This window comes from Thunnus maccoyii, chromosome 13 (genome assembly GCF_910596095.1).
Source record: "Thunnus maccoyii chromosome 13, fThuMac1.1, whole genome shotgun sequence".
Taxonomy (NCBI): domain Eukaryota; kingdom Metazoa; phylum Chordata; class Actinopteri; order Scombriformes; family Scombridae; genus Thunnus; species Thunnus maccoyii.
Window position 1 is genome coordinate 31332093 of NC_056545.1, and position 26904 is coordinate 31358996.

Genomic DNA, 26904 nt, shown 5'->3' on the forward strand with positions numbered 1-26904 from the left:
ATTTAAATAAAGATTAAACACAACAAGGTAGATTATGTTGTGAATTTGCACCTTGTTTTAAATAACTAAACTCCATCAGAGGCTGTGGTTGTGTCCTGGGTGGTGGCAGGTTGAGTTTGCGGGGCTGAGAAGGCGAAGCTAGTCCATTATCATGGGTTGTGTCTAGATGAGGTTAGGAGATGGGGGGAGAGGCGATCATGCCCACTTAGGAGACAGGAAGTGTATATGAGTAAACTTTTAACACTAACATATACTAACATAAATTCTCTGTCAGCTACACTCAGAAACAGGATGTTGATACTGAGTATATTGTTGTGTCACGCTGGATGTAACAGGAATAACAGGAATTTATTCATTTATTAAACACCCTATAAAAAGGAGAACTTTCTCTCTAGGAGGCCAAACAGGCAGGTGCTCAAGCCCCCTTTGAAGTCTATCTATGCCCGATGCTGTTATTTAAATCAACATACTGCGATAACTTGATAAAAATAAACTTCTGGATCATCAGCATCACTTATTGCTCTGATCTGAGAATGTCCTGGTTTACAATGACTTGAGGTTTTTTGTTTTTTGTTTATTGTTGTTTTTTTTATCAGGAATGTAATAAGTATATAGTGGAACTCTGGTCACACACTTTGTCTTTACAGTCAGACATACTACTATTCAGTCATTAAACACCACATTACCATCACTTAGTTGTGTGGACAGAATTAAGGAAATATAACCTTAGAGTGTGTACTCATGAAATTTTGGTTTACTTTAATGACTTTAATTTATTGTTTGTAATGTTTATGTTGTGTAACTAACCTATGATAAACCATGGTAACCTACATAATTTTTAGGTGGAATAATTTAGAGACTCTAATCTATCTATTATCTTAATCTCTATATTCGCAGTAATTAAATACTTGTAAACTGTGTGTTTCTTTTGTTTGTGTGTGTGATTAGGAGACAGTTTGAGAACGTGAATACACCTTTCGATTCCACATTTCAACATGCCCTCTCATTAGTCCCCATACACAGGAGGCCACAGTGAAGGTTGTGCTGCTTCCCCAGCTGCTGCCGACTGTCACATGGCTGTCAGCAGCTCCTGCTGAGGAATAAATACTCTCTCTCTCATGCACACACATACGTGCATTCTTTCCCTGCCTGCTCTGTTTGTCCAGCATCACAGATGCAAAGGTTTTTCTCATTGTCTCAGCACCTCTCATCGCATGCGCACAAACATCAACACACATACACAAGTTCAGAGGAACTGGTACTGAATGAAGAATATATTGGCATATACAAACCCCTAGAAATTTCAGCTGATCTGAAAGGTATGTGTCATGTAAAACCCAGAGACAAACAGTTGGAAGCACAGGCCATATGCAGCAATATCAACAAGTGGACAAAACGATCCAGGAATGTATCCATACAGCACACACACACACACACACACACACACACACACACACACACACACACACACACACACACACACACACACACACATATGTGTGTACATGCCAAAAATGTGTTCCAAAAGAATCTGATTGTTTCATCATAATCCTATGATGACGGAGACTTCATGGGAGTCAACATACCCCCAAAGCAACACTGTTGTGACGTTGATGAATATTACTTGTAGCCAAAAGAATTATGGGAATGGAAAAGTCGTTGACTCAGGCATATGTTAAAGTAGATTCTGAAGCAGACTGAAATTAAGTATGCAGAAAAAATCAGTATGATGCTTTTGGAAATAAAAGACAATAAGGAATTCATCATTTCTTGTACACCTTCATACATCCTTCAACAAGTCCAATGGAGCAACTTCGAAGTGAAATGTTTCAGGATCTGCAGTCATGGCTGAGAATTTGAGGCTGGCCTTGGAAACCACAGAGAAGTCTCAGAGGGAGCATAACACCCTGATGACCAGTCAGATCCTGTTCCAGACTGTCTGACTGTGGCTACCTCCAACTTTTATTCCTACAAGTAGATGAGTTTTGGCAGCTCCAAGTTTTTTAAAAGGCTGAAGGATTTTATCAGGGTGCAAAGACTTCCTGGAGTCTCGGCTATTTGCTTGAACTTCACAGTGACATTCAGCTGGCTAAGACAGACTTCCAGAACATAACTCTTCCTAGACCGAGTTAATCAGTGAGATTTAGAGGTTTTGGTAGGTGTACTTTTGAACAAATGAAGAGGAGTGATCACTGTTTAGGAGAATTCCACTCCATTTGTTTAACTCAGACTGTTGAAGCCTCATATTAGCTTTAGCTGAACTTCAGAATTCATTTTTACATAAAAAGAAGACTGTGGATTTTGTCCCCCATCAATTGCATCATGGTAGGAATGGATCGCTCATGGGTTGTTATAGACAGGAAGAATGTTTACAGATTTTACACTTTTAACACACATACAGGTATGTGAGTATGATTTTATTAAGATTGACTTGAAAAAATGTGAACCTAACCTTTAAAGCTTTATGGGGCAAGACTGTCACATATACATCCATCTTATAATTTTAGCCACAACAATTGCTTAAATTTATTCCATTAACCGATATGAAGGCAGTGACCAATCCAACTTCAGCAAGAAGACGAATACATGTATTCCCAAAATGTCAAACTATTCCTTTACATATAGGTGCTGCCCTTCAGTATTGACAAGAAGGTAAATACAGTAAATTTAATGGTATAGCTGGATAAACCTGGTGATTACACACACACTACTTGTAATTAGGATGAGTACATTGTTGATTTGGCTCTACACATGAGATTTGTTGACAGTAAGGAAAATTTTAATTATTTCTTTTGGAGATTGTATGTTATTTTAGATGTTTCCAATAATTGTTTCAATGCATTCTTGTGGGACTGTTGTCATTGTTTCTTGCATGATACTTGTTTGGCTGTATTTAAGGACTGACTCAATTCTCAATTCTCTCTTCAAAGTCCTGATCTCAGTGAGCCTGCCTGATTAACCAAAGAATAGGATGCAGTATAAAATCAATGACTGTAAGAGTAAAAAGCTTAGAGAGACTATAAAGGTAAATTTGAAGCAATCAAATCTATGGGTTTATGTGCTTTTGTTATAAACCGTTCTACTAAACAAGAATTCAGTTGATGATCAGAGGTCAATCATGTGGTTCAGTTGTTTTGTGCTTTCAAACCGCAATATATCTTTTCGATTTGTTTGTTGTTTTTCAGACATGATGTCCATGAAATATGCTGTAATTGAAAGCCTTTATCAGATTACAGATTTTTCTAAACACTGGTGATGTCCTCAAGTCTTCACAGATGAAATTCAAAAGGAATGCCTGCCATTGCAAACATCCATCAGTCCACAGTGAACAGTTGTGTAGCCGTGCAGACCGCCTTAATACCACTGAATTAGATATCTGGTGTCATGGCTTAGGAATTAGGATGGGGGGGAAAGCAGGCAAAATACTCACACAAGCATAACATGAACAACATCACAGCATTTGAATCTTACAGTTACAATGTCTTCTCTAGCTGCAGGACTTTCATACTGTACTGTACAGTATTTTATAGATTACTATACTGCACAGTAGGCCTACATAAACTTTTACATTTGGGGAATGTTCCTAATTCTCTAGATTGATGAAAAGTCATAAGACTGAACTGTTTTTCCACTGATAACAAGACAAAGTCAGACTCTCTGTTTTCTTCTCTACAGTAAGCCTCTATATTAATGTTGGTTCATTGGTTCTGTTTTGTGGAACACTTTAGTCTCAACTGGCCAATCAGACAGCTGGTTCATGCCCAAGTCTCTGCATTATGCAGCACTCATGATACTCAAAATATTTCTTTGTCAAGAATCAGACGAAATCCATCTTGTTTCATGTGGACATTCCTGCAATAGCGGGGAGTGGTCAGTTCATCTTTGTATCCACTGCAACCCTTTGCAGGAACACATTTGTCTCTGCACACAGCTGATATAAAGCAGGCTCTGCATAACAGTATATCATGCAGAGCTTGATCCTGAGAGGAAATCTCATGGTTATTGCTCTTTAAAATGCAAAATAAATATTCACGCTAACACTTCAGACATTCACTGAAAGTATCTGTCTTACAAAGTGTTTCCCCATTAAAACACAAACTCTTAATATACCTGCATTTCCTCTGTACCCACTTTTTTACCAAAGTTTCCTGCTTACAATTGTTTTAAATAGCAATAACTTGCATGATTTCTTTAAGCAAATATGACTGTGTTTGTTGCAGCTTGGGGCTGTACAACTCCAGCAGAAACCATGTAAATAATACACATTTGTTACACTTTCACTTTTGTGATTTTGTGAAAATCAAGCCAGAGTTCAGCTTGTAGGAATTAAATGTACTGTGATGTCTCAGACTGCAGATGGTTATTCAGCGCTACAATGTGAATTATACTGATATTACATACACATTTCCATTACATGCTAAATATTTGGCATTTGCCTAAGAATCCAAGCTGCTGTATCTTCAGGCCATCATTGGGAAGCATCATCTGCTGAGGACATTAAGCAGATGGAAAACAGGCCCTATAGGTAATGTAGCTGCCTTAAAATAGGTTAGTTTCTGCTTTTTTTCCTGAGAAAAACAATTAATCTGAAAACACTGATGCTGACTTTAGAATCTACTTAAAATAGTGCAAAATGGCTGCGTGCAATCTGGAAGAGTGAAGCATTCGTCACAAAAACAATGACCTCAGCTTTTATCTGATTATGTATCCCATTCAGTAGATAATTTATCCAAACTCAAGGGGTAGAAATGTCTGGATAATCAATTTTCTTCAGAATGAAATGAGTAAGGTAATGAAGCTCTTCCCAAATTTGCCCTTAAATGGTAACATGTGCCTTTAAGGGCCCTCCTGATTTGGCATTTTCATAACTGCACACTGAGGTCAACGACAGGCTTAGGGGATTTTCTTTTGTTTTACTTTTCACATACACTCAGTGCTTGGTAATCTAACCCAGTAGTTGCCACAGAAAGGTCCAGGAGCTCCAGTGTTTCCAAAGTGAGAAAATGTTTCAAAACTATGTCACGTTTTATTCTCTAGAAGTTAGCATATAAAGTAAATGTATAGAATTGATCTAGAGCTGCAAGTTTCCTCTTTGTGCACGCTTTCTCATGTCACATCTGACGACAAAAACATTTCTGATAAGACCAAATCTTATCAATTAGGGGTTCTGTGGTCAAACAAGGATCACATTTCGGGGCTCTTTATATGCAAAGTTTTGGAAACAGATCCCATTGCGCACGCCACACTGCACGTTAGCCAAATTTTTACTGCACTATACAGTAGTTTACATCTGCAAGGCCAGCAGCTTGATTATACCCCCCTCAATATAAAATAACCTCCATAAATAGAACTTACAGTATGGAGCCTGAGGCCGTAGTCATCCGACGCGTCGCTGTTTGGTGCGTCCGGGGCGCAACGTGCCCGTAAAGCTCCCCAAGCCTGGCGCCCGGGAATCGGGGAGTCCCCGAGGCAGAGAGCGTTCAGCACCCGGGATTCCTGCCTCTGTTTGAGCAGCTCCAGCTCACACAGGCCAGCCAGGCTGGCCTCCAGCCGCTCCTTATTCCGACTGCGTTCAGCTTTCATGGGCAGAGAGAACGAGGGGAACATGACTCCAAAAGAGCCTAGCTCTTGCAAAGACATCCTGCCCTCCAATTTTCTTCTTCACTGTTTCCCAGCAATGTGAGGCTAAATGAATCCGTTTATGCTTCGATTGACTCGTCTTATTCTCAGGATACCTACAATGGAGCGGCATCGGATGTAGGCTTCAGCTGCTGAACTCACCGCTGTCGGACTCGGACCCATTCCCCTCCTCTAGCCTGCGCTCTGCTGTGCTGTCTCACTTGGACAGCTGTTGGTGGAGCTTATGCAGGCATGCAGCCTTTTGTTGGCTCTGCTAGACACCCACAATCCACCGAGCCCTCAGTAGACTCGCTACAAAAAAGAATAACAAATTTGATCAAAGTATCAGAAAGCCTAACTGAATAAAAATTAACAACGTAGACCAATGTCATGAAATAGTTATAGAAGACATAATATGTAGGCTATGTGAGGGCATACACCGGCGTGTTTGTGGTGATCATTAGTTAGATCTTTACTTTCTTTGCCTCGTCAAAACTATATATTTTTGGATGACCTGTTGTCAACAGTGAATCTTTGGTCACTGCCTTCAGACTCACGTGGATGCGCAGGCCTACTGTATGATGTGTGACGAGTACTGTGCATACAGAACATGCTGTATATATATACGTACATACTGTACAGACATATACAGTGCATAGTCACTCCGCTAACCTGTAGCAGATGATGCATTTACTGTGTGGTAGAGACTTCAATGACCAAGAAATGCGCCTTTAGGAAATTATGGTAAAAAAAAAACAACAACAAAACAAACAAAAAAAAAACAGGGATATGAACATTAACATTAAACAACAAATACAAAGTTTCCCGTGTTTTGGGGAAGTCATCCACAACAGGCTATGTAGATTTAAAGCTCAGGACGCCATCCTGTGGTTTAACCAGACTACTGTAATATGAACAGATTATTGCCGTTCTTGCAGAATTACATACATTTACACATGCAAATATATTGTAAACTGTATTTCAAAGAGAATTTTTCACCTAGAATTTCATTTAAATATCCTTCCCTGATCCTGTTGAAAACATACATTTTCAAAATGTGTTCAGAATAATGTATGGCCATTCAAAGTGTCTGCAGTAACTGTCATTTTTTAGATTTAATTCTGTTTAAAAATTCAAGGACAATCATGCATAGTATTATATACTAATCCTCACTACAAATGTACAGTATATTACAGGGCATTATCATTGTACGGTGTATATTCAGTACATATTATAGTTAAAGATTATGGTCCTACTTTCAGTCTTTATATTCTCAGCATTTTCTTTTTTTTTTTGTTACTTTATACTATTTTGCTTTTTTTCTATTGTATCTACAGACAGGTGACAAATTGAAGGAAAAACTAACATAAAGTGTCTTAGTCAGGTGTTAGGCCACCACGTGCTGCCAGAACAGCTTCAATGCACCTTGGCATTGATTCTACAAGTCTCTGAACTCTACTGGAAGGATGAACACCATCCTTCCAAAAGATATTCCCTCATTGGTGTTTTGATGATGTTGGTGGAGAACGCTGTCTAACATGTTGGTCCAAAGTCTCCTATAGGTGTTCAATCGGGTTGAGATCTGGTGACTGTGAAGGCCGTAGCATATGATTCACATCATTTTCATACTCACCCATCGCCTATGGATGGGGGCGTTGTCATCCTGGAAGAGACCACTCCCATCAGGATAGAAATGTTTCGTTATGGATAAAAGTGATGACTCAGAACAACTTTGTATTGATTAGCAGTGACTCTTCCCTCTAAGGGGACAAGTGGACCCAAACCGTGCCAGCAAAATGCCCCCTACAGCATAACAGAGCCCCCAGATCCCCTCACTATAGGGGTCAAGCATTCGGACCTGGAACAGTTTTTCCTTTAATTTGTCACCCATCTGTATGTCTGTGTGTCTATTTCTGGAGATATATGTGTAAAATGCATTTTTCCCAATGCATTTGCTCTGTATAGTTTGCAGTTATTAGAACAATGAAGGAATGTGCACTGAGGTTGGACTTGACCAGCTAATATTGATCAAACCCCAGTGATAAACAAAATAGAGTGACTGTGGGCATAAACAGATGATACAAATTCAAAAACTGTCATAATATTTTTTCCTTTTATTCATTCTTCGGTCTTGACTCACAGGCCTCTTAGAACAATAATTTCCTTTTAAGCACTTTTTTCTGCCTCAGTCCACTGCCAGCATGGTTTGAGGCCTTATAATCTGTACTATAAGTCTACACAACAATATACATTAAATTATCATGTCTGTATAGTTTGAATTCATATATGCAGATCAAAGTAAGTTTCCAAAGACAGGTCAGTTATTGTAAGCACACACAGAAGTATACAATGCTACACCACCAAGTGAGCTGAATGAGGGTAATACTGTTTGTGTGTGTGTGTGTGTGTGTGTGTGTGTGTGTGTGTGTGTGTTTACTGATTGAGTGCTGAGAGTTGAAGCTGAGGGTGCAGTTTTGGGATTGTCATGTAAAGTTGACAATAATTAAAACTTCCACATCCTGTTTCCTTTAAATGATCACAGTTTCAAAATAAACTTCTTTTGTAAGCAGCAGTTTCATTTAGAGATCAGCTGGTAAATCTTTGTTTTTTGTGGCTGCACCACACAAAGATGTGTCACCTGTCACTGAACACTTAGTGTCTGTATCGACCTGAACTCCGGGGTCTTTTTTGGGGTCATCTACAGTGTTTTCACACTCATGCATAAAAGTAAGACTTATATAATAGATGCATAAAATTTGACACTAGCATTAATCAGACAGCTGTGCATTTCATATACAGTAGAGGAACCACATGGCTTCAGTGATATTATACAAGAGAGTCCACTGAAGAAAAAAAAATTAAATGAATTAAATTACAAGTTAATCATCTCAACTGAAATGTTTTAAAAATGGCTTTTGAGTCATTGATATCAGGTCAGAGTAGCACCGTAAACACTCTGAGTTGGACAACAGCTTTGGTTGTAGATTTATGGAGAGAAAACAGTGCATATATAATTTACATGTTTTATAAGATTTACACATCTAATTAAAGGTTTGTGAAACGGTTGAACATTTTGTACACTTGAATCTGAATATTTGTGTGCAACAAGTCAAACTTACATTCATACATTTCTGTGCACAAATTCATCTGTCAAGTACAAAACTGCTGTTGTGAGTAGAGATTATTTGCTCATTTGATGATTTTGGTTTGTGCATTTGTCAGTGTCATCCTGTAGATAAACCCACACTATGGGAGGGAGCAAAAAAATAAAATAAAATAAACATCTGTATCGACCAATCACATCAATGTTTTCTACAGCCTATCGGAGCAAGACACTGTAAAAACCAAACCTTTGACAGTTTAATGTAAACAAGTGCTGGTGGAGTGAGGATGAACAGCAGGGTCCTCATGTTATCATCATGGCTGAGGCGCAGGTGAGATTCTCTTAATACATCCATCGACAGGATGACACAAATCAAGATCTTACCTTACCCAGTTTTGTACATGAGAAATATGAAGTTAGTTTGTTGTGAACACATATTCAGACATAGATTTGAAATGAAGTGGATTTTTTCCATTTCACAAAACCTTATTTTACATTTGTAAATATTGTAAAGCACATGTTGATAATATATGTGTTATTTTTATCTCCATATAAATCCCATTAATAATGTGCAAAGTTAAACTGAAGTTGTGTTGTGCACTATATATAATATATGCTATATTATTTCTGCACACACTCCACCTACAATACACTTTTCTCAAAGACAGCTGAGTGTCTGAGCCATTTGACAGACCTTCTAATACTAATCAAAACAAATGTTCCTCTCTATAAACAGTTACAGCTGCATGGAAAACAAACTGATTTGAAATGAGTTATGTTAACTCAGCATCAGCCACTGACACCATCAGGAAGACAGTTGGTAACACTGACAGCTTTTCACATCTTTAAATGCATTCTTCTTTCCTACACCACACAAATAATAATAAATAAATATCTGCCTTTTCATTTTCTATACCGAATTCACAGCACAAAGTACTCATACTGTAAGTACTCAACTCACTTTAGTTTGGCTTTCTGCCACTGCAGGACATTTGCAGCTAAGGTTCCTAGGTGTGATGCTTCCTTGATATTTCTTTTCTCAAATAGGACTTTGTAGAAGATTTTTTTACTGTGGAACAGCAATGAAACCTGTCATCACAGCCAAACCTACCAATAAAACAGAATCCACCAACCTTGTATCACCAAAAAGTCCATGTTTCAAGATGTTTCTCATGTGATATCTTTTAAATGTAAACATTTGTCACACATTTCAAAAGTTTGGCTTTCATTGTCATGTCAAAAATATGTTTACAATGTCGACAAGTATATAAAAAAAGGCAAACATGGGAATACAGGATTTCTGTATGACATGTGCTATCACCCTGACCCCTAACAGTTCAGTCAAGGGTGTGAAATGTGAACAGACTCATGAAATTACCCACAGACAAGTTCATACAGCTGTGTCACCGTCCATGACTGAGTGATTACATTTCTGCACTGATAGAAACCAAGACATCAACAGTAAAGCTTGTTTAAATGTAAAAGCTTGAACAAACATTCTGTGAACAGTGACCAGTGTGGTGTTTGGTTAGACAAACATTCCTTAGAGGCAGAAACCATAGGAAGGTTAGCTTCAACAGAGCCAAAAAGTCCTTGAAAACTGACTGAAACCAAAGTCACAGAGTGAGAGAGGACCTGGTACTTCTAACAGTTTCAGTTAAGTATTTAAATTAGCCAGCTACTGGTCTGTGTGGCCAAACAAATTAAATGGCTGCTTTTGTGGAGACAACTGGTGCTATAAGTGCATGATGGGATATCAGCAGCATGAACTGCAAGCTTTTAAAGCACAGGCTGAGAACACCACATTTGACAAACTATTATCACCTTATTAAGTTCTTACATCAAAAATGCAGTTGCTTATTTTCACATCCAGCAGACACAGAGCAATATTAGTTAACATTAGCGAAGTTTGTGACAGCACATCCAAAACAATTAGCTAAAAAAGTTTAACAATCTTTGCAGAATTTGGTGATAAATCTGTGTGGGTTTGTCAGCAACACCTTGCACATTCACCCATTATAATGTATAAAAAAATATAGTTTAATGAAGATTTAAAGAACTGGTGGATTGTTGTTGGTGGATTACATAATTTCAGATGTTTGTCTCCCGATGTTTTCTCTCATCACAAAGTGACAGAATTACATGTGACTAATTGTTGACTTTCCCAAGTCATGAATATTATCAGCATGAAGTCAGTGTCAGCTTCTTTTCTTTTACTTTGTACTTTAGTAAACTGTGACTCTGTCTCAATAAAAACAACAAACAACAAACATACAGTACCACTGCAGAAAGTACCACTGCAGAAAGGTTGCACACATTTATGTTCACTGCATCTGACATTTAGCCTACTTCATGGCTGGACTACTGGTACACAGTACATACAGTATAAACATCTTTTACATGGCAACCACACATGAATTGATGCAATGCACAGAAATGGCTTAAATAAGGTTGAGTATCCAAAAAAGGATAAAGCTGTTGACGTGAAAGCCTTGGCAGCGATGAAGCAGTGGAGATGTGTCGGAGAAAATCATTAAAACACTGGAATGACATTAATGCTTGGCTGTGAACAAAGCATTTCTTTATTCCCTTGGCAAGACATTAGGAAACTTGGAGATGTGCCATCTTCAACTAAGCATTCCTGTTTTCTTTCCATACATTCTCTCTGCTTGCTAATCAAATGCCCCTTATCAACATGTCACTAAATCAAAACTGCAGAGCAATGCTCCAGCCAGTTCAGAATATTTTATGCCATAGAAGACATAAACATACAACATAGAATCACAAAAGTATGGCATAAGCTGTCAGGGAAACCAGCCCTGATCTGCTGAATATGCCTGGTAAAAATAGCCCTGACTGCCATATACATCTTAAAAATCACATGACACACGCACACACACATAACCACACACACACACGTTTGTATAGCTATCTTAGTGAGGCTATTCATTGACATAATGCATTCCCTAGCCCATAACCCTAACCTTAACCATCACAACTAACCCCAACCCTTACCCTAAACTGAACCTAAACTCAATTCTAACCTTGATCCTAAAACCCTCAAACAGCCCTTTGAAGGTGTATCAGAAAGTGAGGACCAACCAAAATGTCTTCACTCTCCTAAAATGTCCTCACTTCCCAGGTCTAAAAATCAAATTAGTTCTCATAATGATAGCCATACAAGTACACACACACACACACACACACACACACACACACACACACACACACACACACACACACACACACATATGTATATTACATTTTGATTCCTCAGTGTTCTGTTGAACAAACGATAGGTTTAAATACTGCAAACTGTGGATTTATTAGAGTCACTTATCATGTTTCCCAGTTTCCAAGATAGAAACAGATGAATACAGCAGCTGTTGGAGTTTTCCAAAGTGAATGCACATATGATTCCAACATGAATTTGTACTTGGAAAAACAGCAGAAGCCAGAAGAAGTTGTAAGCTTTGGGTCAGTCTGATTTCTGTCAGTAAGTGGCAAAACAAACAAAACAAAACAAAAAAAGACAGTAATGCAGCTTTGTGTGCAAAGAAGGAATGTGGAGCTGGGGGCAGGAAGATGTATAAGAGCAGTAAAAGCTACAGACGAGCCTTGCCACTGATTTTGTCTCTCTGCAGGATGCATTGTGGTGTGTTAGTGCACTCTCACCCACTGCAGGTTGATGAGGTCACTTTGAGACAGGGGTTACTTTCCTTGAAAAGCTCTCTGACTGAACTCCATCCTCTTCTCTTCGCCTTTAAAAGGCCACATTCTTTCCACAGGCTCAGAAAAGGTAGGTTGAATATTGCACATCATGTCCGTATGCCTTGAGATTATCAATCAGTCATACTGGTTTCTCTTTTCCTCTGTCTCAGAGTTGTAGTCCCTGAGTCCTATGCTTTTATGGAGGTTAAGAAGGGAGTCTCTTAGCTGGATGGAAAGTCAGAAGAGAAACATGTCAGATATATTACAAGAGTATCAGTAAAGTAAGAGAACAGAATTCAATCCTCACTAATTGAAAGTACATTTGAATTTACATACATACATACATTTGACTACTGTTACATGTTCCCACCAGTATCCATATCTCACAACATACATCAGAACCCGTGAACTGAATCTGTCTCCTTAACAGCAGTCAGTGACTACTCTGTTTAAAAATTGAACAGCAATAGCTCCTCATGTTAGGGGGAGCCTCTCTCTTCCCTCTGGTGGTATAGTCATGCAGATGTCTGTCTCTGAGCTTTCTGTCTCCACTGCAATGCAATGGGTGTGAGTGGAATATTGATGCTCACAGCAACAACAAAATTAAATCTACACAATTTAAACCTGCATGAACTGATTTCCTGGCCACTTAGGGGCAGTGCAACAAGCTGTAAACAAAACATGGACATATTATTAGTTTATAAAGTTGATATGGTGAAAGCCTTAACAAACAGTTGCTGTTAGCCGGTTGTGTCTCTGGCCACCTGGTCAATGTAAGTCCAACATTCTTTTAGCTCTTTGGTGTCCACCAACTCCTGAGAAAAATATCTGGTTCTTTAGCTGTTAAATGCTCCACTATGTTCATCTGATAGTCTCTAAATGTGTCTGTCAGCTGTTGTGTGCTGTGCATGTAGTGTACAGTGGGTTTATCAAAGCTTTTTCACTCAAAACAGCTGGAAACCACGCTGATCAGAGCAGTGTGACTGAAGATGTGGGTTGTAAAACCAAAACAGTGAGCTGAAAGGGGCTCTGTAGAGCTGAGAGGAACTGCAGAGTTGGTGATAATTCTCTGTGGCTTAATCTCTACAAGCAACATCTTTCACATTACACACAGTCATCTAACACATTGTTCATATTAAAATATTGATTAGGAGATTCTTTCTGTAAACAACACTGGGTGATCTACAATGACAGATATAGCATAAAATAAAAAAACAAAACCACCTGTGTGGCTCCAGCACAGATAAGTGAGTAAATATGTGTTTTGTAATTTGGGTGAATCAACCCTTCATGATGAGTCTCAGACAGGCAGGACATAGTTGACCCCCTCTGTTCCTGAGTGATACAACTACATCTGGAGTGAGTCCCCTCTGTATCAAACATGCTAATTTTGTCACTCTGGACAATGAAATTATAGAACAAATCTGAGTGTTGCGACTACCTGAGTGTTACAAAGAAGGTTTTTTAATTTAGTAAGTAACCACAATGAAATAGGGACCAAATAAGCCTCCCCACATTCTTAACTTGCCCTCTGGTGTGTGGCGCTGATGTCAGTGTGTCAGTGTGTAAGTAAAGGGATAAATAGTTTCAATGTATCTAAACATTGTTAGTGTGTGGAACTTTAATGGAGGGAAAAGACACCATACGCCCAGGAGAAATAAATTCCTTTTGATGTTTTGTTTATTGCTGGAAACAGCCCTGCAGTCTTCCACACCATACATGTACAACTGCTCTGAGATCTGGTGACTCAAACAGCGACACTGTTTACATCATCCTCTTGCTCATCAAACCACTCAACTGCGTGTGTCTTTTGAATGGTGGATGCTGTTATTGTGAGAGAGACACTGCAGCTATTTTTCTAATTCTTTTATTATTGATCATTTCTTTAATAGCTCCTTAAAATGTTATTTTTAGCGTCATAAATGTCTTAAATAGAGTCATTTGGACACAAAGCCAGAGAGAACTTTATAAAAACTAAAAATGGAGCTAAAATAAAAAATAAATAAAATGGCGTTTGTTGTGGTACAAACTTGAGGAAGCATTTTGTGGTTCTGCACACTACCTGTGTTTGACCTGATGTCTCACCTCATCGAGCAGTAGCACTGATGATTTGATTATCTCCTTCCACTTCTGGAGCTCGTCATCATGGTAACGCTGCTGGGAGTCCAGGAGCTGCACCCACTCCAACTTGGTCTGAGGAATTTTGCTGATGAGACACAGTCATACAGATTTAATTAAAAAGCACACTAACATACACACACAGGATAATTAGTGACTCAGGTCACTTGCTGTTCTCCTGAAAAGTCATAACCCTTAAAGGTAGCTACATAAACAAACAATAGTAGTTGGATTTCACTTCTTTTTCTCATTCTTTACTCAAAATTGAAACTTCTGAAATACATCTATATATGTTCAAGAACATGAATAACAGGATAAATATATACACAGACCTAAAACCATGATTCCCTTTCTCCCTTCTCCACGTCCAAACATGTTAGTACCTTTCTTGTGGTCGTAATGTCTGTGCTGCAGTGAGACTCTGTGTGGCGTACTCCAGCATCCACAGCTTGTAGAACAGCATCACATTGAGAAATACCAGTAGTATCAGGCTGCAGAGAGATACAGAGAGAAAACACAGAACCTCAACTAGTACATCACTTAATGCCATTTACTGGAATGAATCAGGGTCATGGCTGAAATGAGAATACCTTATACAGATCCTATTTGATGCAATTGAAGACGAGGACAGAGAAAAACAGGTAGATTACAACAGAGTAAAACAACACAAAAACAAAAGAACACAGATAGAAAGAAGTGCACATCCTCAAATATTCCCTGGTATATCAATCTATGAAATTGTATCAGATGTGTTAGTGATAAAAACAAAAACAGCTGACTGCAGGTGCTGATATAAAATGTCAGAAGAACTGACTTTATCTTAGTGGAGGTAACATTAATCAAACAACAGAATCTTAATGGAGAACAATTCAGATAATCGATAAATCATTGAGGTCATTTATCAAATTGAAAATGTTAAACATTCTCTTTTCCCAGCTTGTCAATCATGAGGATTTGTAGCTTTTCTCTGTTTTATATCATCGTTAACGAAAACAAGACATTTGAGGATGTTTCCTTGGACACTGGAAATGTTGATGGGCATTATTTTATTAGGGCAAAACAATTGATTTACTCTTGAAAAAACAATAAACATAAACTCTATTTGAAGGCATACTCTTGGATTTTAGTGAGTAAATTGATGGTAAGAGCACAGCCTGTCAAGGCTGCTTGATTTGCTGATTGCTAAACAGAGTAAATTACTAGCTGATGTTTGAAGTTGAGTGAGGATGCAGTAGCCAGAGTCTATTGCAATGCAGGGAGTAATGGCAATCTAGTGCTTCCATCACTCACACAAGGCTGATGAGAAGCAGCAGTTTGGAGAAGTTGTAAAGTGCAAGGCCTCCTGGAGCATCAGGAATGTGTCTGGTCTGTGTGGAACCTGCAGTAGTGCAAGAAACAGAAAAAAGGAACTGTGACACAATTTCCAAAATTATTTTACTGTTCAGGTGTTATATGTTGACTTTTGTCTTTCTCAAAGTTACAGTGAAACTACATTTCCCATAAATCCTAAAATTTAGATGCTGTTGTTCACTGCCAGTCCTACAGTATTTCACTGACCACAGACCAGGAGCTGGCTGACCTGCCACATGTTTGATGTGGTGAATGTCTGACTCATCCTCAGGTGTGGAGACGGGGCTCAAGGCCTCCTCAATGTTCCCTGCCGGCCTCAGGTGATGGACCAGCGTCTGTTTCCTCCTGTGGCTGGTGCCTGTCCTTAGAGCCTTGCTCTTGGGTGACTGACTGTGGGGCTCCATCAACACCACATCCAACTTATTCAGCTCCAACTCTAGACAGGAGTAAACCAGAGAGAGAGCAATGGGACTTTTGAGAATTTAGAGGTTGAAGTGAGAGTTGGTCACCCTATTTGGTTTCTTTGGTTTTGTTTACTTACATGTAGTGAAGACTTCAAACTGAGTGATCACTTCGTATTCTTTATTTACTGTAAATCTCCAATGATTGCTTTTCAAGTGATGGTAAAATTATAGTTTACATAGAAATAAGGAAATTGAAGTACTGCATAAACTTTACTTTTCTACATGTTATTCTCATAATTGTAGCCATTCTGACTATGGGTCATACTGAATTTGCACTTGCCACCTCCAATGTAGATTTGAGAAATTGACTGGCAAAACAATGTATATATTGGGTTAAGCAGCATGAGCCTCCAACAGCTGTCCAAATAGGCTTTAATTGCACATAAATCTCTTCATAGGCTGCTCTCTGGGTCAGACTGGCTGCAATTGTGAGAATAGGATTCAGGTTGAAAAACACTGGAATTTTCCTTACATATACTGTAATGTGTAAATAAATAGTCTACAAAGTTTTAGTTGATTCAGAATAATGATCAAATGGATTTTGTGACCATGTTTGGAGAGGAGTTAGTACAGTTTTTTCTGATTTCTTCATAGTTACACTGTGTAACATTGAACTTTTTGTTGTGTAGTGCTAACCTAAGTTTCTGAAGTACTCATCCAGGCCACTCCAAAAGTTCCTCTCAATGAAGCCCTTCACAATCCCCCATGGTTGCTTCCTGTAACGAAGCTCCGTTGACACCCTGAAGGACACACACATGCACAGAAAAACCACTCACTGATTTTCATAATAAATTTAAAGGGGACCTATTATGCTCATTTCCAGCTCTATATTTTTATTCTGGGACTCCACAAGAGTAGCTTTGCATTATTCACAGTTCAAAAAATTCCTTATTTATTTTATACTGGCCCTGAGGTCAGCCTCTGTCTCTTTCCAGGCCGTTTTAGCTCCTGTCTCTTTAAGCCCAGAATTTACAGGAAGTGAAATGTTTTCCTCACTGAATTAGCTGATCTTTGTTAGTGGTGCTAAAAACCGGTCGAGATATGTGGAGCTGTTTGTTGAATGGATCAGTTATGATAACGCAGGGAGGAATAGTACATGCAGAAACAGCCACAGTGATGATGATGTTTAATGAAGATTTTATATCCTGATGATTTTATTCCCTTAGATTTAGATTTGTTTTGTTGTGAAATGTATAGTGGTTGACGGAGGCAGCTAGCTGTGCATATCTGTTTAAACAAATCTGCGTCATTCAATCTTAGGTATTGTTTTTAGTGAAAATTCCCAGCCTTTTGACTTTGCAATGACTGTTGTCATGATTCATGTGACACTGTTTGTGAAGTACTCAAGAGCAAGAGGATGCAGCACGTTTGGAATGACAGAGACCAACACAGGAATTTGTTTAAAATCAGTACACTCCTGTGACAGAGTTAAATTGAATTACTTCAGTGTTTCGTTTTTTGACTAAATATATGTTTGAACTCATCAAACCTTTGCTGTTTTCATTTTTTCCCATTCTTGTTGCTAAGCGCTCATTGAGATGTTTTAAGTCAGTGGTTTTAAGAGCTTAGGTTTGGTTTTCATGCAGTTAAAACAGAGGTACACTTCTTTCTAGTACTCTTTATGCTGGTAATAAAACACAAAGGAGAGTGAAATATTGCCCCCAATACCTCAGGCGACACTTGTTCTTGGACACTCTGGTGAGCATGTAGCGGTTGAGAGTGTAGAAGTAGTCATGGTAGGGCACGTCATGGGCGATCACCTCTGCATCAATGATGTAGCACTCGTTCTCCTGGCTCGCCTTATATAGAGTCTGAACACACAACAGCATTCAATCAGTTGCAACTTTCTGCTAAAAATTATTCAAGTGAGAATTTAGAGGAACAGTAGGCTACTCTAACTATACTCAAATAAGTAAAAAAATTATTCATTCATACTAAATTAAGCCTTTTTAGAGCTGTGGCTCATGAAATGTCCATCAACCTGCGTTTCAGTGACTGTGGCTGTCTTGGGCGCCAGAGGATTATTCAGAGCAATGGTGTACATGATCTCTCTGGTCTGGTTCCCATCCTGCTCTTTCTTCCATGGTTGATATACCACATCTGCAAGACAAAATATGAAAAGAAACTTAAACTTAATAGTCTGTGGAGTTCATTGCTTCCCATATTTTGCACCTCAAATGCCTTAAAATACATATTGCATGGGGCTAAACACAATTTTCAGCGGTGCCACTTTTCTTCCATTTTACCTGCACAAAACCTTGGTGTGGCCCTTTAATAAATAAAGAGAAGAACCTTTGTAAATCTACCTCCAAAATGTCTTGGTGAGAAACACTGCATGTAAGCAGAACTTTTGTTTGTTCACAAAACCCAGAGGGCATTTTTCAGGACAATAATATGCATTCAGCCATTGTCCTTGTGTAACTATCCTTGCCTCAAGCCTGAGATACAGCAGATAAATGTAACTATGTATTAAACCTTCAATTTCAAATGGACATGATTAACAGTTTCAAGATGACACACGATTGTGTTTATAGTTTTATCCATCATAGACAGCAGCAGTACTGGCTTCCTAACCATTCAGTGTTTAAATAGTTAAACACTCCCCTCTCCAACATTACATTTGATTAAGATTCTGTGTTTGCCTCGTTACAGTGAGTAAGAGGTTAATCACTGCAGATCATGTTGGAGCTCAACATGTCACTTCATCTATTAAATAACTGAAAAATAGTATTGCTCTCGCCACATTACAGAATTTATTATATACAGTAGGTAGGGACCATGGTGTTAAATATGGGATTTGTGCTGCACAAATACAGATAGGACACGTCAAAACGAAAACACCATGCTGGCACGATGTAAAGATGTGGTCATTCTCTTAATAATCTCAAATTAAATATATCTAAATGTTGAAAACAGTCTGGGGTATTAACTGATAAACAGAAAGAATGACATAAGACACCCAAAGTCCTGTCTATCCATTATAAAATCAGTGACAAATCCTCTGACATTATGAACAAAGATACATTATGAACTCTGAACACTTCTCTGTGCTCATCAGTTTGCTCCACTTTACTTTGACTTTATTGGACTGATGGCCTCATTCTCTCTTGATTCAATAGTGTGACACTTGTTAAGCTGCACTGTATTTGAAACAGAGAGAATTAATTATCCCACCAGGAAGTAAAACACAAAAGAGAAAATGCACTGAGGAGGATAAGAAACATCCATTTCTACAGAGCATCATCATAGGGAGGAGACAGGAGGTGAATGTACTATAATGAGTTTACCTGAGAACCGCCTCTGTTCCCGAAATTCCCTCATGAACTCAGACTCAGTGAAGAGTAAGTCATACATCTTGTCCACACCAAACTTGTACACCCCGTTGATGTATTGCCTGCCACTCAGGTCCTTGTGGAAAGCCTGCACCTCTCCTGCACAAAAGAGTATTTCTGTGTGTGAGTGTGTGTTGTGGGGTGAAACTTGCACTGATAAACCACACAAAAAACAAGGGCGATCAACATGTACACTTAAGGTTCTATGGAGAGGGACAACTGCATATTCAATTAAATATCCAAATGTATCTTTGTATGTGACAGGGTGATATAATACACACACCTTCATCGTGCGTCTCAGATGAGTCACTGAGCTCGGTGGGGAGGTCCTCGTTGTCGTTGAGGTCCAGTGAAGGTGAAAGGGCGTGGCTGCTATGCTGGTTGCTGTGGCTCTCAGGCACGGGAAGGGTGAGGAGGTCTGTGTCAGGGAGAGGGCTGGATACATCCTCCACAGGGGGCAGGTCATACTGCTGGAGCAGGAGGAAAAAACACTGGACAGTCAAAACAAGGATCTCCATTGTTTAAAGGGGTGTTCCAGAGATTCAGTATTCCACTCCCACAAAGTTTTAGAAAATTTAAAAAAAAGTATGGATCAATAATTGAAGCAGCAGAGCAGCAATATCCTGACTTATAGTCCGTGGTATGAGTAAAGCTCCAAAAACACCAGATACTACATTCCCCATAATGCAGCCCATAGCATCTTATCATTAAAGGACGGGTTCACAGTTTTATCAAGTCAGGTGCTAAAATGAACAGTGAAACATGTTTTTCTTGCTGTAATCATTCCTCCTGTTCATACCAACCATTAGAAGATCCCTTCATAATGCACTTACAATGGAAGTGGTGGGGGTCAAAATCCACAGTCCTCCTTCTGTGCAAAAATGTATTTAAAAGTTTATCTGAAGCTTATATGAAGCTTCAGCCGTTCAAATGATACAAATCACGTAGATATCTTTCAACGTTGTTGTTACTATACTTCCACCGCAGCTCAACAGGGAAACACTGTCCGAGGAAACACAAAGAGGGAATTTGATGCTAAAAAGACTGTAAATGTGGCAGATATCAACTTGATATGACTAACTAAGACTGCTGAAGACTCATATAAGCTTCACATCAACTTTCAAATGACTGTGTGGACACACTGTGGATTTTGGCCTCCATCATTTGCATTGAAAGCACATTTGAAGGGGATCTTTTAATAACCAGTGTGAACAGGAGGAATGGTTACAACAAAGAAAACCTCTTTCACTGTTCATATGGGCACCTGACTGTTGTTTTAAGACACACTTGAAAGGTTATGAACAGTTGAATATGTGTAATACTTGTAATATATGTGTGCACATCAAGCTCATTTTAAATTTGTATATCTCTTTGCACAAATTTGCACTGCTAGATGCAGTGTAGCAAATTTAAATAATATTTGAGGGGCAATTTTTGCCCTTGACAAAAATTGGGGCATTTACAAAATTTTAGGGACACTTTTAAAAAATAGTAATTAATGCTTAAAGTTGCTGTTTTTAATGTGAAATGAGCCCAGATTAAAATGCATACAGTAAGCACCACCTTGTGCCAGTATGAGTAAATAAAAAGCATACTATTGCTGTTCCAAAGAGAAATGTGTAATCATCTGTATGTGTATAGATACCATCTGTATGTGTGAGAGAGAGCAGGAGACAATTCTAAATATTTAGGCTTTTATTTATTTCCTAATATCCTTCACATATGTATAATGCATTAGTTTATGGTCTTTTTTAAAACATTCTTTAGAAACTGTGGATGGTCAATTTGAAATATTCGAGGAAATGAGAGGCAGTGTTTCACAACTGCAAGCCGGTAATTTTACAAAAAACAACATTAACAGAATTGTATTCATGTAACAACAGTGCAAATTGCTAAATAGTCATTAAACAATAAACTTCAAATATTCATATTATACATGGTTTTCACTGTCAGAGTTAGACTCTGTCATCTATTTCCATTGTTGCTGCTGTTAGTGCAGCGGATTTAGAGGCTTGGTTCTTTTCCCATGCAGCTTCATTGCTGGGAGCCTTTGTTTTTTCCCCCTAAATTAGCTCTTTCCTGCAGCCTCTCCTATCCCAACAGCATCATCTTCTTGTGGTCCCACCTGAGAGATGTCCATCATAGTCTTTAACCTGTACCAGTTTGAGGTCTTTTTTAAAAATCCTCTTTAGAAACTGTGGAAGTTGTATTAAAATATTTGGGAAAATAAAAGTATAGTTTCACAACTGTAAATGCAAACCAGAAACCTTACAAACAGCATTAAACAATACACTATTCAACAAGTCAGTCACAGCAACCAGACATACTTCATGAGCTACTCAAGTGGATTTCATATTGTACATGGATTTCACTGTTAGATTCAGACTCTGTCATTTATTTCCATTGCTGCTGCTGTTGGTGCAGCTGATTTAGAGGGCTGTGCCTGTTGCACATATGGTTTTGTTGTTGGGCGCCTTTGTCTTTGTCCACTTTTGAACCAGTTCTTTACTGCAGCCTCCATTATCCCAACAGCATCTTCTTCTTGTGGTCCATCCAGAGAGATGTACATGAGGTTTTCTACTGTGAGTTTTGAGGTTAATTCTCCAGTCTGTCTTTACACGGTTCAGAAGAGAGCAAGCTCTCCTAACTTTTGATGTGGACACTGAAAAGACCTGAATGATCTTGATTACATGAAGCAAGTTATGAAAATGCTCAGACTAGATATGGGAGATCTGAGGCCACAGTTCTCCCTATTTAAAACTCCTGTAGTTTCTTCTAATTACTTTCTTGAGACATGCCCATTCAGGCATTACACATTCAGTAACACATCCATTGGCAATGAGCTCCTCCTTGAAGTGTTCCAGCAGCAGTGGTACCTCTTCATTGCCGTAAGTAGCTAAATCATCATCAGCCTCAAGCCAGAGCTTTGAGTCAAACTTCAGCATTAGTCTCTTAGTTTCTGTCCATCATGCTTTGCCATGTCTCTCAAAACTTGTTCTGTGATACTGACTGCCTCCACAGCTGCTGGCAGAGATACCATCCTTTCCAGCTTGGTCAAAACATCAACGTAGAGGCCCATGTGTAGAAGGAAATTGTGAGACCCAATTTTATTAATCCAGCTTCTCACTTTTGCAGCATCACATTTTTTTATATCCTGGCACTGGTCACTTCCAATTTCACTCAAATGGGTAATTACAGCTGGGATATTGGCCTCCAGTGACTTAAGTGCTCTTCTATGATGGTCCAACCATCAAACCCCATCAAGTCTTGTAGGTGTCATCGCGCTTTGCTTGAGAAGGTCTGCCATTAGGTCCACCTCCCTCAGTCATTTCCCTGATCCTCCATAAAAAGCCGTATAGAAAGACAAGAAACCATCAACCTCTTGACTGAAATAAGTGCCCTGGAATGCATTCTTGCATGCAAGTTTCAAACGATGAGCCACACAGTGAATGCCCATCAGCAGTTGGAAGTTAAGCTGGTATGAGCCACAGAAGTTAGGCAGAAATTACTTGGAAATTAGGCTGCAACAACTCACTTCAATTAAGGGGTCCACTCAGTAGAAATTAGACAGAAACTAGTTGGAAGTCAAGCTGGTATGATCCACAGAAGTTAGGCAGAAATTACTTGGAAATTAGGCAGCAACAACTCACTTATTTACCATGAAATTTGAGGTAAATGCTGGGGTAATTTTGTGGTAATTTCAAGAAAATTTAAAATAACTTACTTGCTAATTATCACCTAATTACCATGAAATTTGAGGTAAATTTTGGGGTAATTTCAAAGAAATTTCAAAGAAGTTACTTTCTAATTACCGCAGCAGGTATGGATATTGTCACACAGCACATTTCTTCAAATTGTTTAAGTTAGTTATAAAGTTGTGAAAAAGGCATGCATCTTTCCACCACAAGGTACATGATAATGACGATATGATACACTTAATACATTTTCCTCCCTTCTGTAACAAGCAGCCAATAAGGTGTGTTTAATGTTAAATTATTGCTAAATTGCTGCTAAATTAGTGCCAAATTAACCTGAGTTTCTAGCCTCAAACTGATCTGCATTAACTATAGTCAGCATTGATGTTGTCATTGTGTTTGTGTTATTAACGTCAGGCATTAAAGTAACACCTAATGTAAGATTACAACAGTAAGCATACATATTTTCTTTCTTTGTATTTTATGTTATGTTTGTCTAACAGGTGAATATATGTATAAGGACGGTGAATGAAGCTACATTTACATGAATGTTGAATGTTAACAATGTTAATAATGTCATTATATATTTAGGCAAATAGTTAAGTTCAAGCAATTTTTTAGTGTATTTCCAGTATTTTTGGAGGGAGGGAAGGGATGAGGGAATGTTAACTGTTAAAATCTTTTATAAACCAGCGTCTAATACACGTTATCTAAAGCTTGTGTTGCTTTTTAGAATTGTGGTTTAAATGCATGTCGTCTTCCAAACCTCAAGTTTGTTTTAAATGTAGTCATTCCATTTATTTAATTACAGTGGAAATCACTTATAATGATCACATCCGTCCTGGTCAAATTGATCTTTATAAACAGATGATTATTATAACTGATTTTTTTTTCTTAATTTCTCATGCAGATTACCATCTAATTGATATTTGTATATTTATTACATGAATATAACCTAATGAAACGGGCAACTTCGCTATTCAATAAATTTTATTGAGCTGCAGGGGCGCCACAGTGAGAAAGTTGAAACAGAATCAACTTTTGGAGAAATGCAACCTGTAACGCTGTACAACCCTACCATGAGGGAAGACAAAACATTACTAGGAAGAGGGGTGGACATTTCTCTTTTTTTGATCACGTTAAAAAGTAAAGTTAGGCTTTGCTGACGGCTTCCCACCTCATTTTAAAAAAGACTAGAGAGGAAGAGAAAGAGAAGCAGTGGTCGAGAGAGCTAGAGAGTGCTTGAGGAGAGAAAGCAGTGGAAGCAAGAAAGCTGATGAATGAGAGGAATAAAACATTATTTTCTGATTGTTTCATGGTGGTTACAAATAAACACCCACACCCCACATCTCCACACAAACCTGCAGAGGTGTGCCACATGCTGATAATGGTTCTGCAGCCACTAAATACACATCATACGTGTACTATGGGAGTAACGTAAAAAGAAAATAGAATTTCCGTGGTTTTAATTTTTTTCCCCATATGTTTTCATGTACGAAAAGACCCACAATGAACATTGTAAGCAGACTACTTAATTATTATAAGCAAATTATTTAAACAGCATTTGTATAGGAATTATTCTGTCCTGTGCTTTTTGATCCATATAAGCAGTTGATAACTGCAACCGTGATCACTATAAGCAGTTTCCACTGTATTTGCAAAAATAGCCTTTCATGAATTTTGGCCCCTGCCCCTCTAATGTCCTCTGCATGTCCCTAGATACAGTATGTTTGGCTATTTAGCTGCATGTCCACTGTGTGAGTACAGTATCAGTTCTTCATTTGTTCTTTGCACTGTGGGTAAATACACTGCAAGCTCCAAAAACTTGTATGTTTGAACATAATTAGCCAATAAATTTAATTCAGATTCTTAAACAGTAATTTAATGACAGCATGTGGTTTGAACTCTCAGTACAGGAGTTCCTAACTAACAAAGTGTGTGAACTCCTGCAGTTAGCACAGTTCAGTGGTTGTCCAACCTACTCACAGGGACTGGAGAGTCAGTGCTGGTTAGTTCTGGCAGAGCGTTGTTGGGGAAGGCTTTGTGGGGCAGCACAGGGCTGACGTCAGGCTTGGCCTCAGTGTTCTTGGTGAGGGTGTTGCTGGTGTCATTGTTGTGCTCATTGCTGTCCTCCACGGGCAGCTCTTCACAGTACCTGCACCATGGAGACGGACAGCAGCTGTAGGTCAAGGTTACCAGCTTGCTGCATACTGCCCGCACTGGGCTACACACATGCATGTGCAAGGGTGTGATGCAGGTGGTCATGGTATTGAGAGTTTTGGCTGTAATTTAAACATTTCCTCTGTTTTCACGACTGATTTTCATGTAAGATGTACACTGAATATTTGGATCCCTGATAAGTACCCAACTTACCTGTTCATCACTACATCACTCTTCAATGTTGAAGGCTTTCCTTATATGGTGTTTTATTTTTCACCCTGTGCAGGGTTGTAGAAAAGTACAAACGCACATAACCTCTGTTTTTATTTACAGAATATTTGATCAACCTTTTAGCCTACCATTAATTTTCATAATGTAAAGTCATAAAGCTTGATTTTTTGTGAACTTGCAGCTTGAAATTGAACTTAATTAAGAATTTAAAAGAAGAAGAAATAATTAATTTGAATTATTAAGTGGCACTTTCGTTCTTTAACTTTCTGCCAACAGTTTTCAGGTATATCACCATTTAAATGGTTATACATAAAGTTTACAAGGGATAATGCCCAATGAGGTGTCCATTATCAGGATTTAATGGACAATGAGGAGGCCAGAATGTTGCCACTGCAGAGTCCATTAATTCCTGATTATAAACACCTCAAAGGGCATTATCCTGCTTATACCATGGTCACTTGCCAATGAAAAAAAGGCCATTAATTCATATTTTCATGCATTTTGTAATCAAAATCTAAAGTTTTTCATAAGCCATATTTCAGTTTCCCTGGTAACACTTGAAGGTTTGACTAATACCTACAATCATTACCATCCCATAAGGTTCTTATGCAATGGAAACATTGTTCACTACTCCAGTAAATAGGAAGTAGATACAACTTATATAATAAGTTGTGTCTACTTCTAGTCCACTCAGCTCATAGAACCCTTTGGCTCAGCTATGAGCCAGAAAAATAACGTTATGCTCGCAAGATTCAAAGTCAACAAGACTAGCTGGCTATCCAGCCATGTCATTTTCCCCAAATCAATATCAAATTTTCACAAACAAATTATAGGCCATGAAGTAGTGAGTTGAACAGCGTATAGGATGTGAGATGATCACTTTAAAGTATCAGTAAGTTCAGAGAAGCAGTGTTCTGCTTGCAGTTTGTGTGTTACAGTCGACTTCCATTGGTGTTCAGAGGATGAGGAACTGAAGGACTACACTCAGTGTTGTAAATAAGATATTCAGATTTTTTATTTCATTTACTTTTTATCTAATGTCGAGGTGTCAGCATGTCTTTTTAAATAATACTCCCGGTGTGAACTTGTGCCGTTTCTCCCTTTTCTTTTCAATTTCTCTT

The 26904-nt window shown here is 38.5% G+C and overlaps 2 protein-coding genes across 2 annotated transcripts in view; both read right to left on the reverse strand.

The window, feature by feature from the left end:
* LOC121910967 (dapper homolog 3-like) overlaps positions 1 to 6479 on the reverse strand; it is a 32784-nt gene extending 26305 nt beyond the window's left edge. Inside the window, exons 1-2 of the mRNA XM_042432378.1 lie at positions 6292 to 6479; positions 5356 to 5931 (exon numbers count right to left, since the gene is read on the reverse strand). Of these exons, the coding sequence (XP_042288312.1) occupies positions 5356 to 5640 (285 nt within the window). The 5' untranslated portion in view covers positions 5641 to 5931; positions 6292 to 6479. The remainder of the gene's footprint in view (positions 1 to 5355; positions 5932 to 6291) is intronic.
* Positions 6480 to 11790: 5311 nt separating this feature from the next.
* LOC121910196 (protein Aster-B-like) overlaps positions 11791 to 26904 on the reverse strand; it is a 42997-nt gene continuing 27883 nt past the window's right edge. The window contains exons 9-19 of the mRNA XM_042431284.1: positions 25379 to 25547; positions 19981 to 20167; positions 19653 to 19796; positions 18347 to 18465; positions 18034 to 18176; positions 17002 to 17105; positions 16131 to 16337; positions 15842 to 15929; positions 14935 to 15042; positions 14519 to 14639; positions 11791 to 12658 (exon numbers count right to left, since the gene is read on the reverse strand). Of these exons, the coding sequence (XP_042287218.1) occupies positions 12569 to 12658; positions 14519 to 14639; positions 14935 to 15042; positions 15842 to 15929; positions 16131 to 16337; positions 17002 to 17105; positions 18034 to 18176; positions 18347 to 18465; positions 19653 to 19796; positions 19981 to 20167; positions 25379 to 25547 (1480 nt within the window). The 3' untranslated portion in view covers positions 11791 to 12568. The remainder of the gene's footprint in view (positions 12659 to 14518; positions 14640 to 14934; positions 15043 to 15841; positions 15930 to 16130; positions 16338 to 17001; positions 17106 to 18033; positions 18177 to 18346; positions 18466 to 19652; positions 19797 to 19980; positions 20168 to 25378; positions 25548 to 26904) is intronic.